The sequence below is a fragment of the Poecilia reticulata genome, linkage group LG8 (assembly GCF_000633615.1).
Source record: "Poecilia reticulata strain Guanapo linkage group LG8, Guppy_female_1.0+MT, whole genome shotgun sequence".
Lineage (NCBI taxonomy): Eukaryota > Metazoa > Chordata > Actinopteri > Cyprinodontiformes > Poeciliidae > Poecilia > Poecilia reticulata.
Window position 1 is genome coordinate 27,344,236 of NC_024338.1, and position 11,663 is coordinate 27,355,898.

The 11,663-nt window shown below is 48.1% G+C and overlaps 2 protein-coding genes across 2 annotated transcripts in view; one reads left to right on the forward strand and one right to left on the reverse strand.

Moving 5' to 3' along the window:
• ube2m (ubiquitin conjugating enzyme E2 M) overlaps nucleotides 1–4,379 on the forward strand; it is a 5,644-nt gene extending 1,265 nt beyond the window's left edge. Inside the window, exons 2-6 of the mRNA XM_008417152.2 lie at nucleotides 334–428; nucleotides 1,076–1,114; nucleotides 1,332–1,435; nucleotides 1,662–1,725; nucleotides 2,794–4,379. Coding sequence (XP_008415374.1) covers nucleotides 334–428; nucleotides 1,076–1,114; nucleotides 1,332–1,435; nucleotides 1,662–1,725; nucleotides 2,794–2,934 — 443 coding nt within the window. The 3' untranslated portion in view covers nucleotides 2,935–4,379. The remainder of the gene's footprint in view (nucleotides 1–333; nucleotides 429–1,075; nucleotides 1,115–1,331; nucleotides 1,436–1,661; nucleotides 1,726–2,793) is intronic.
• Nucleotides 4,380–5,680: 1,301 nt separating this feature from the next.
• Nucleotides 5,681–11,663, reverse strand: part of btr30 (bloodthirsty-related gene family, member 30) — a 25,271-nt gene continuing 19,288 nt past the window's right edge. The window contains exons 3-12 of the mRNA XM_008417151.2: nucleotides 11,381–11,485; nucleotides 11,110–11,205; nucleotides 9,993–10,226; nucleotides 9,731–9,923; nucleotides 9,572–9,661; nucleotides 9,255–9,281; nucleotides 8,750–8,776; nucleotides 8,450–8,625; nucleotides 6,772–6,927; nucleotides 5,681–6,437 (exon numbers count right to left, since the gene is read on the reverse strand). Of these exons, the coding sequence (XP_008415373.1) occupies nucleotides 6,228–6,437; nucleotides 6,772–6,927; nucleotides 8,450–8,625; nucleotides 8,750–8,776; nucleotides 9,255–9,281; nucleotides 9,572–9,661; nucleotides 9,731–9,923; nucleotides 9,993–10,226; nucleotides 11,110–11,205; nucleotides 11,381–11,485 (1,314 nt within the window). The 3' untranslated portion in view covers nucleotides 5,681–6,227. The remainder of the gene's footprint in view (nucleotides 6,438–6,771; nucleotides 6,928–8,449; nucleotides 8,626–8,749; nucleotides 8,777–9,254; nucleotides 9,282–9,571; nucleotides 9,662–9,730; nucleotides 9,924–9,992; nucleotides 10,227–11,109; nucleotides 11,206–11,380; nucleotides 11,486–11,663) is intronic.

Consider the following 11,663-nt stretch of genomic DNA (forward strand, 5'->3'; position numbering starts at 1 on the left):
AAAAGATGTTTTAACCTGTCAAAATGGTTTAATCAGTTATTTTAACCTACTAACCTTTAATCAAAACCTGTTAGTTGTGATTAAACCAACTAACCGGGTTAAAACCTGTGATTAATCAGAGGTTTTAACCAGCTGTTGGAGGTCAGAGGGGCGTTTTGGTGAATCCTGACGGAACCAACATGTCGGCCCGGTCCGGTTCCTCCGGGTTCTGACCAGCTGCTGGTGTCTCCTTTAATTCTGTAACCACGGCGATGATCAAACTCCTGATCTGTCCCAACCTCCATGTTTTCTGTTGTGAACTGATGGATTGAGGATGATGATGTTGTGTTGCAGACATCAATGAGTTAAACCTGCCAAAGACGTGTGAAATCAGCTTCCCTGATGACGACGACCTCCTCAACTTTAGGCTCATCATCTCGCCAGACGAGGTGAGTTCAGGAACTATAACGGCATTAAAACCGTAACGTTTTGCTTTCTCACGAGTTGATAGTAAAATTATTTTGTTAATAATCACGTTTTCTTGCTGCATCTGTAGTTTTTCCAGTTCTTTATATTTTTCTTAATTTTTATGTTTCAGCCTTTTTTCTAACTGGATCAAATGTTTATTTTCCCTCTAATTCTTCATCCAGCATCCCATAATAATGGGACATGATGATGATGATGATGATGATAAAAATGTTTTCCTCATCCCATGAACTTTAACGAGCTTTTTGGTGAAATTCAATCAGGCGGCCGTTGTGGTCTGGCCTCAGCCTCTCTGCTGCGTTCAGGGCACATCGGGACGTTTCAGCGTCCTGCATTGAATGTTCAGGGTTCCTACTGAGTCCAGCAAAGTAAAGAATATCTTCCTGATGTTCACCTGGAGTAGACGGGAGCCGGTGTTGCTGTTTCCAAACTGGCCTAAAATTCACTGATCATTTATTCCAAACTTGTATTTTGGTTTTGAATCTGTTCCAGTAGAAGCTCAGCTGTGGTCCAGTTGTAAGTTCTGGTGTGAAAACGGGTCAGAGCCATGAGGTTGGTGATGAAGACGTGTTTTTCTTCATCATGCACATTAAATGTTTTTCTCTTTCAGGGTTTTTACAAAGGAGGAAAGTTTGTCTTCAGCTTTAAGGTAAAATTTTTGTTTGAATTTTGGCAGAAATTCTTCCTCACACCGGATCCGGTTCAGATCATTAGAACATCGAGTTTCTGAAGTGAAACTGGAACTCGCATATTACATATAATAATCACACATGAAGTGAAACATTTCAGCTTTAAGATCAGTCTCAGACCCGGTGTTCCGACCCGGTGTCCCGACCCGGTGTCCCGACCCGGTCTGTGTGTTCCAGGTAGGACAGGGTTACCCCCACGACCCCCCGAAGGTGAAGTGTGAGACGATGGTTTATCACCCCAACATCGACCTGGAGGGAAACGTCTGCCTAAATATTTTAAGGTCAGTTTTTAGAACCAGACCGGACCAGGAGGTTCTGCTGTGTCCAGTCTGTCAGCCATCGTTAATTTAATTGGTCCTATTTCCAACCTAAATAACGAAGTATTGTGACATATTTAGATAATGACAGATGTTTGCTCAGTCCTCGTATCCGTCAGTAAAGACCTGAATCGTTTTGTTGTGACAAACGAAGACGTTGCTAACGGCTGTCTCTGCTCTCCGTCCACAGAGAGGACTGGAAGCCGGTTCTGACGATAAACTCCATCATCTACGGTCTACAGTATCTATTTCTAGTGAGTTCAGTCTGACTAGTAAACATTTCAGTTCTTTAAAAGAAAAACATAAATAAGGAAGCATTTTATTGGTCCTGCTCAGTCCACTTCTACCCTACTCCAATCCATCTGCCTAGTCAAAGTCCGGTTGGGTTGGTGAGGCGTGAACGCTAGTCGACCTCTGACCTCTGGTCCTCCAAACCTCGGTCTGGGTTTGGTTGAAGTGAACTCTGGTTCAGTTTGAATCCATATATGAACGCCAAGCGGACCAGAGACCGCTCCAGAAGCAGGAAGTGAACTACAGCGCAGGGCATTCTGGGTAAATACAACCAAAGCTAACATGTTAGCCTAGCGCTAGCAGCAGAAATGGCTCCTGGTCTKTAGCCTAAAGAGAAATCCTCCAACTGCTAAAATCCTCCATCTTGTTTCCATCTGGTGAAGAAGGAAGTTGCTCTCAGCGTCTTCAGAGGTTTTTGTGTCGTTTCCTTCAGTGGTTCTTGGTGCAGCGCCCCCACAGGCCAGGAGGGGAACAGGTTGGTTTGACTCGGAGCAGCTGGAGGTGGAGCAGATGTTCTGGGTCCAGTAGAACCGGGTCGACCGGACTGAAGGGGGAAAAACGACTTTAGTCCGCTTTCCCTCCTGTTTTAAGTATGAAAACAGTTTTTATTAAGTAGATATTCCTTAAATATTTTTATTCTTGTTGATCAGAAACTGTAACATCAGCCTAACTGTCTTCCTTTGGATGCCAGATTCTGTGCTGATGATCACAGATAAGTTCGTCTGGAGGAAAGTCGGTTTCCCTCCCTGGACGTTCAGCCTGGCGGGCCTCCAGACCCGACCCGCCCCGCCAGGCTTCATCTCTTTATTTTAAATTCAAGTGAAGCCAACAAAGCTTGTTTTACAGTGGATGCACGCGTCCTTTCACCCAGAATGCTCTGCTTGGATCATGTTGTTGCAGAGCAAACTGGTTCAGAACCAGAACGGTTTGGACCCAGTCAGAGCTTCCGGCGAGAAACATTTAAGTTCTGGTTCTGTTCAGCTCAGCTAATGTTCCGTACCCCAGCTGATCATGTGACCTCTGACCCCCAGGAGCCGAACCCGGAGGACCCGCTGAACAAGGAGGCAGCGGAGGTGCTGCAGACGAACCGGCGGCTGTTCGAGCAGAACGTCCACCGCTCGCTGCGGGGCGGCTACGTTGGCGCCACCTACTTCGAGAGATGTCTGAAGTAGCCCCGCCCTGTCCCGCCGTCCTCCAAGCTCCTCCCACTCCCCCCGTCCCCCTGTCTGCCTGACCCCTCCTTCCTCCTCGGCTCCTCTTCGGTCGCCATGGCGACGGGAAGCAGCACGACGCAACACGCTTTCCAGTTTTACCACAGAAGCAGAAGCTGCACCTCCCTCTCCTCCTCTTCCTCACCTGTCCCCTCCTCTTCCTCCTCCTCCTCCATTTCTGTTTCACTTCAGCCATGACACGCCACACGGTGGGGGGGGCACCAACGACGACACATCTGAGCGGACTCTGCTGAGGAGGAGGAGGAGGATGATGAAGGTGGGCTGCTGAGGATGGACAGATGTGGGGGGGAGGGGTGATTGTGAATGTTGCTCTGATCAACGTCACAACGCCATGATAATGATGCTCACCAGATTGTTTTCCTGTTTTTATTTTGAGTGCGTGGCGAAGACGCCTGACATCACACAGGTGGTCTGTAGGACACGCCCCTTCCTGTCACCGCCTTCATTCATTGGCTACAGATCAGAGAAAGCAGCAAACTCCAAACAGCTTCCTGCATCCTGCAGGAGGTCTAGCAAAGGGGGCGGGGCTTCACACTTCCTTCCTGCAGGAAGTCTCTGATTGGATGGCTTCTCGTTCTTGAAAGGGGGTGGAGCTTCTCTCTTTGATCCTACCGAGTCCAACAGAGGGGGCGGAGCTTTGTCCTAACATTTTTGCACAAAGTTTATGAAAGAGGCGGAGCTTTTCATGCAGGAAGTATAAAAGATGGGCGGAGCGTTTTGCTGTCTACCTGTGGGTATTTCTTCTCCAGGAAGTTTCTGATTGGATGATTTTGTCTTAAACGGGGCGGGGCTTATTTCTTTGTTCCACAGGAAGTCGAGCAGAGGGGCGGGGCTTCTCACAGGTCTCTGGGTAGATCTTGGAGAGTGAGGTTTCTCGTTCTTAAACGAGCAGGCGGAGCATTCTTAAAGTCCAGCAGATGGGCGGAGCTTTGTCCTAACATTTTTGCACAAAGTTTGAAGAAGGGGCGGAGCTTTTCCGAGTATTCCTGCAGGAAGTGTTCCAGATGGGTGGAGCTTTTTGCGTTCTTAAAGTAGGCGGGGCTTCACTGTGCTCTCACAGGAAGTGTAACAGAGGGGCGGAGCTTCTAAATCAGAGGGAGCAGATTCGCCTTCATTTTTTTCTTAAATATTTTTAGTTTTTTTAAGCTTAAAGTGGCCACAACGCCCCCTGTTGGGTGCTGTGGGAGGACAGGGGTCTGAGTAAAGGGGAGGAGCTAGTTTTAAGGGGGGGCGGGGGGGTAGGACGAGTAGCAGGTGGGAGGGGCTAACTCTTGATGGAGGGAACATGCCTTAAAGTCTTTGTAGCTGTTGATTGGCGGGTCGATCGGCATGGGCGGGGCTTATTCCTGCAGGAGCCACCTGATAGGATAAGATGGAGTCCATCTGTTTGGAGTTTGCTGCTCAATCCCATGAAATGTTGGTGGGCGGGGCCTAGTGTGATGTGGGCGGGGCATAGCTTAGTGGGGATGCTTGTTTAAATGAGTGGGGTGTGGGTGGGCTTTTGATTTTTATTTTGGGGTGGGTTTCGGGGGAGGGGCTTGAAATGTTACAATTCTATTGTGTATATTGAAACCCCAGCTGTTCACTTTGACTGCAATATGATTTATGTTAAATAAAATATGAACTTGAATGACGAGAAAACTGTTGCCCTCTGGCTTCGGACGACCCCAACCGGAAACCAGGAGTCACCTCAACGCTGAAACAAGCGTGTGAATTCACACTTTAACAACTATTTTGTAAATATCAAAGTGAAAACATGAGATCAGAAGTTTACATACACCTTTTTTCTCACTGTCGTTAAATCAGACCAAACTGCTCGAGGTTCAGGTCAAAATTATTGAAATGATCTCCATTGGCTAAAAGCCTAAATGATTAAAAACTGACAGATTAATTTATTATCTTAAAATCAGAAGTTTACATAGAGCTCAGGTCACGAGTTCTCATCCATTCCTGAGGGAACCAGTAGAACTGGGTCAGGTTTGTAATCGGTGATTATCTGAGGATCTGTTTTGCACCAGATCCTCCTGGAGCGAAACAGCCCCACAGCATGGTGCTGCCACTCCCATTCTTCAGGATGGTGGTCATGTCCAAATGATCTCTTCAGAGTCCAGAAACTGTTTTTGTCCCCTTGTGGCTCTTCAGCCTTTGGTACAGGACAGTTTGACTGGATGACCGTGTAATGCTGGCCTCCGCCTGCAGGGGGCAGCGTTTGTTCTCAAACCAATGATCTGAAGCAGGTTTCATCAACGGTGCAGCTTCAAGTGTTTGACATGATGAAAACTTTAGAGTGGCAGAATAAAGGGAAGCAATGAAAAATGTAATTCAGACTAGAATTGATCTATAATCCAGTTATTAACCAAACCAACAAACAGTTTAGTGCAAATTTAAAGGAACTCAGGGTTTCGGAGGTTTTCTGGAAGTTTGTTCCAGATCTGCGGTGCATAGAAACTGAATGCTGCTTCTCCATGTTTGGTTCTGGTTCTGATGTAGAGCAGAACCAGAACCTGAGCGATCTGAAGGTTGGTCTTTGATTTATAAACTAAAATCTTTTAAAGTTTATTCTGAGCCACAGGGAAATCCTTCCAGCATTTTCCAACTCAGAGCTAGTGTAAGAACTGCTTCCTTATGCAAATCAATTCATTTAAAAACTAGAAAATAACTGGTTATTCTGTTATAAAGACACGTCTTACGTTGCCACAGGTTTTTTCCTCCCATATTTTATTATTAAAGTAGGAAAAATCTCCACATTTCCACCATAATACCATCCAAGTATTTCCACTAGTATCTTAAGATCTTCACAGATTGGCTTCATAAACTACAAACTGCCTCAACATGGTGACTATGTACATAAATTCATTCATTTTAGCCGTTTCTCCTCCCTGGTCCTCTGGCCTCCCGTCCTGCAGGTGTTTCCCTTCTGCCACACCTGGACTGAATCTCTGGGTGATTAACAGGCACCTGGTGGTCATGCAGGATCAGCGGTTCTGGAGCAGAGGCTCATCTAGAACATGCAGAGCAGGGGGCCTGAGGACCAGGGGGGGGGGGGAAACACTGCTTTAACTTATAAATCACTAAATCTAACATATTATTGCATGATCGTCTTAAAGGAGGAAAAGGCTCCTCTATCTGAGGATCCGGTCCGGTTCATCTTGGTAAAACTCCACCTCTTCCTTCCCTCCTCCCTAAAGTCTGAGCCTGATTCCGGTCCAGGCCAGGTCCAGGCCCGGTTCCCCTCAGGCGGGGTGATGCTGGGCGGTGGCCAGGATCAGAGGAACCTCCTTGTCTCCGGTGCCGAGCAGAGGAAACATCCTCTCGGTGAACTCTGTGTTTGTGGGGAAGCTGTAAATCTCCGTTCCTGACTTGACGTTGTAGAAGGAGACCTGACCCTCCTCCACGTCCAGGAAGATGCCCACCTGTCGCAGCTTCGGGTGGTGACCTTTCACCTGCAGGGCGGAGACAGAGAGTTTCTGTCCTCAGCTTTCAGACATTCATTCTCAGTTGGATTCAGGTATTTAAAGGGCGTCGTTTGTAAAGTTCCAGTCAAAAATAACAGCAATATTTGGGTTTGCTGCCTGTCATCAGAGGAGAATGAGTGTTCAAAGTCACACCTTCACCATGTTTACTCATTTATAAATCAGAGTCCAGCTAAATATTTACTGATTATTTTCCTTCATGGTAAATATGTAATTTCCAGACAGCATTTAGAGTAGAAGCTGAACATTTGGCTTTCTAACAAAGTTTTGACTATTTGACTTCAGAAACGGCGCCATCACAGACCTTGGTCAGAGGCGGTGTAGTCAGCGCCCTCAGCTGGCCGCCGCACCACCAGATGGCGTAGTATCCCTTTGTGGGACTCATGTCAAACAGGCCTTTCCTCTGGGCCGACTCAGTTATCACACCCAGTTTCCAGTCCTTGTTCTCCCCAACAGAAACCTGCGAGACGAACAGCAGGGTCTATTAAAGCAAGATGTGGTTCTGTTGACCAACCCTGTGAAGAAACCTCGACACTTGGCCTCCCACCAGAGATCATCAGATCCAGAGATTCCTGCCCATCACATGACCTTGATTCCAAAAAAGAAAAAGCCCCGAAAGAGACTCGGGTCCTCAACCAGATCTCCACAACATCAGCAAACCGAGGACTCCTCCGCAAAACCCAGACTTACAAACGGATCCATCAGAAGATGCCACTGGTCCTCAACGAGAGCTGGACTGGCTACACAGTGTAACATCACCAAGATCTCACGTTATGTAAGAGCCCAACCCTTTGACCTCCAACCAGGTAAGATCCTGACCCAGAACAAGATCCTGACCCTCAGCAAGGCTCTCATCCTCAACCAGATCAATGCAGAACTAGAACAGACTCAAGTGTTTGCGTTTCTTTGATGAAATCCTGACCTCTAAGAAGAGACGGACCAAACTGAGGAGCGTCATCCTCACCTTCACCACCGTTAATCCAGACTGAACATCTGACCAGAATCTCCTACAAAGTAAGATTTATAAACATTGAGATCCTGACCTTCCCTCTGCAGGAGAACTCCATCAGATCTTGACCCTAGACAAGAATCACCTTCAACTGGCAACATCTCAGCATATAGCAACTCCAGAAGACTCTGATCCATCATCCATGGCTAGAGCTGGCCTACCAATAAGACCACATCCTGGATCCAGAAAGTCCCAATCTGCTCCAACCTTCGAGTCCTTACCCTCCAGCGCTACCCACACCAAGGTCCTGGTAGAGGGTCTCAGCCCCATTGTTGTGATCAACAGTCTGAACAATGTGTTCTTCACCCTAATCTCCAGAGGTCCAGGCCCTCCGACCTACTTCCACAAGATTCTTACTCTCTGGTATGTTCAGTGTTTGAGAAGAAGTGAGATCATCATCTTATCTCCAACCAAACAAGGAGCCTGATCCTCATCTAGACCAGATATTTATCTCCAAACATCTCAAACCACGAAAAAAATCAAAACATAAGACAAGCTTTAAACTCGGATCTTCCTGTACAACATCCTGATTGTTTGCCTCGTTTTCACTGCGTGGTTCGGGTCGATGCGGTCCGGACGCTATTTTACGGTCCACTACGTGCAGGAGAGCGTTTCCACCATCAGCGAGGACCTGCTGACGCAGAGGACCCAAACACCTAACATGATGCTATCGGTACCATGATGCACTGCTGTGTCGTTTTTCCCATCCCCCCATCAGTGGACTGTGCTGTGTGACTAACTGTACCATTGTCCTTTGGACCTACAACTGAAGGGAGCCCAGGAACGGCAGGCCGCCATTACAATGGAAACAGACAAAATAGCCTACCGAACATCGCTGACTTCAACACCAGTCAATGGAAACGAGGCATTTAAGGAAGACAAGAAGCCACTCAACACCTTCTTCAGCAACAACTGACCTGCAAACGATTGTAAGCGCCACTCTGACGCCAAACAAAACAAGATCCTGACTGACCTCCCAGTAGTGACGCCCAGAGCTAAACCCTTCCTTGGCGATGACACAAGACCAGACGTCGAATCGGTGATGGCTGTTTCTGAAAAACTGCAGCTTCTCTCCTCTCTTCAGCTGCTTCCTGTCTTCTGACAGGATCAGGAACGGGTACGCCGTCACCGGGTTCAGCGTCACGTCCTCTGAAGAAGCACAGATTTGTGAAATACATTCAGGTCTCGGCTGGACATCAGAGCAGAAAGAAGCAGTTCTGTCTCGGAGAACATCTATGCCCTTCAGAGGTCAATGATCTGAGGTACAGCTCACCCATGTAGGCCCGGGCTTTCTTCAGTCCTAAAACAGAACAAAGAAGAACGTTGAGAAGAAAAACTCAGGAGCAGAAATACCTTCCTTTATTCTGCAGACGATTTGGTGATCAAAACAACTCATGGACTGAGAACCTGCAGAGGACATTTTGAGCATCGTTGCTATAGCAACCGCTGATCTGATCAATTTCTCTTAAAATGGAAAAGCTTGAGGAGCTTTAGGTCCAACTGATATTTCCTGGTGGTGGAGATGTCGTCTTCATCCTTTGGCTTGCAGCAATAAAGTCCTGGGCTTGAATCCCAACCAGAGCCAGGATTTAAACCCCTGAGGTCTGCATGAGGAGACCCTGTAGCCCAGACTGATGAACCGACAGTCCACTTCTCAATTCTCTAAAGTTCAAATCAAGGATCACTAGCTGTAATCTGTGTATTGCAGTAATAATCCAACAATCTCAGTGGGATGACTGTCTGCATGTCGAGACGAACAAACTGTTGAATCTACGTACCTGTAACATGTTTACTCTTCTTTGTGTCTGAGGGGGAAAACAGAACAAAACTGAAACATCTCCAGTAACACAAGGACTTTATTTCTATAACCACTGAAGGAAGGACAGGCTTGACCCCTGACCCTGAGCCGTGACCCTGAGCCCTGACCCCAAGCCCTGAGTCGGGACCCTGAGCCGGGACCTGGGACCCTGAGCCGTGACCCTGAGCCTGACCCGGGACCCTGAGCCTTGATCCTGAGCCGGGACCCGGGACCCTGAGCCGTGACCCCTGACCCTGAGCCCTGACCCTGAGCCGGGACCCTGGTCTCTGGTCTCACCTTTCAGAGACCACTGACTCATCCTCAGAGTCGACTTGCTCCCTCTCAGACTCATCATGCTCTCGGCTGCCATCAGGTCACCTGGTGGAACTGGAACAGAGGCCGTTCAGACTCTGACCTCTGACCTGGAGGCCCGCCCTTCATGAATGTTTGACTTACAGTCTTTGGAGTCTCTGGAGCCTCTGGAGGCCCTTGGGTGGATCTCTCCCATCCAGATTTCGTCTACCTTGATCTTGAGGTCGGACAGACTGCTCTTCACGTCGTCCAGGTGGAAGTGAAGGGACAACTCGGCCTCTTCATCAGCGTCATCATGTTTCTTTTCATCCAGCGGAGCCGTGGCCTCCTCAAAGCTCTGAGACGAGGGGAAGAAGAAGACGGTGAAGAAGTGTGATGCCTCCAACAGCAGCCGGTCAGCTGTTACCTGTAGGAAGCTGATGTGATCCTGACTGATGGCCTGGACCTCCAGCGTGGCCCTCCTGTCGGTCAGCTGGCTAAGCTCCGCCTCCAGGCGGTGCACCATCGCCTCCCCCTTCGACGTCACAGCCTCCAGCTGGTTTTGGATCCCACCCACCACTTGAGTCCGGATCCGGTCCAGCGAGGCGGACACTTCATCCAGAAGGTGCTCGACGTCGCCTCGCTCTTTGTCTGCGTAGTTCTGAGACCAAAGCACACAGAACTTCACCAGGAAGTTCTGACCCGGTCCAGAGGAACCAGCAAAGACCGTCAGAAAGTCTGAAGAACTGCTGATGCTGAGCGTCAAAGTAGTGCAGCACTTTACCGTAAATCTCTCAACGCAGATCAAAGCATAAACATTAGCATGCTCCCATTAGCCACTTGAATTTCCGGATGACGGCCATTTTCCAAGATGGCTGCTATTTCTGAGACTTTTAAACAAATTATTGTCGTAAAATGTTTGCCATGTTCATGATTTGGATGAACTTTGTTGCATCAGATGTTTTCAACTTTGGTCATCGTATTCACTTTAAAATAATATGTAGAAAAATCACAAACTGAACTTTTAATGAGTCTTAAACCAACAGGAAGGAGATGAAAACGTGAAACAGACGCTCGCCGTAATGGCTAACGTTAGCTTCCACCATTTTATCTGGTTAGCATTTTAGGATTAGCTTAAACCAATTGTTTGTGTTTAGCAGAGTAGCATTAGCTTCTGCTCATTTTTATGTTTAGCGGTAGCAGAGCTAAGATTCTCATTTATTAAATTAGTGAAACAAACGTTTTGGTGATGTGTGCCCACCGCTGGATGCAACTACTGAAGGTCTTAGTGCAAACAAATTCTCCATTACAACCATTTTGAAAAATGTCCACCAGAAAAAGGAAACGCACAAGAAATATGTCTTATTTCTATGGTCTCTGATTGACACCAAACACTTTCATCTAACTGGCCATTTTAGTGCAAAGATTCCCTAATAACCATGGAGAAAATGTTAAATTATCTGCTGCACTATGGGAGAGTCCAGCTGCTTGATGGGAACCATGAAGAAGGGCGGATTGGACCAGAACCGTTAGACGAACCGGACCTGCACGGACTCCAGCTTCCTCTTCAGGTCGCTCAGTCGGATCTCCTTCTCCTTGATGCAGTTCAGGATCTCCTGCTCCGTCCTCGCCACCAGTTTCTGGACACAAACACTGACGTGATGAAGAACCTGCAGAGCTAACCGGACCTGAGCAGGATGCGGGTCCCGGACCCGAGCAGGATGCGGGTCCCGGACCCGAGCAGGATGCGGGTCCCGGACCCGAGCAGGATGCGGGTCCCGGACCCGAGCAGGATGCGGGTCCTGTCCTCTCTACCTGTTTGCCGAGTCTCTCAGTCTGGACGGAGACGGTTTTGTGAGTGCGATGATCCTGCAGGACGCAGATGGCGCAGATGCAGCGCTGACATGTCTTACAGTAGACCTGGAGACAAAGAGACGACGTGAGGCTGAGCGTCCTCCGGTCTCCACCCAGACATTCAGCAGGACAACATGGAGACAAGACGCTGAACCCGTTTGAACCCAGTGTGAACCCAGTGTGAACCCAGTGAGAATCCATTGAACCCAGTTGAACCCAGTGTGAACCCAGTATGAACCCAGTT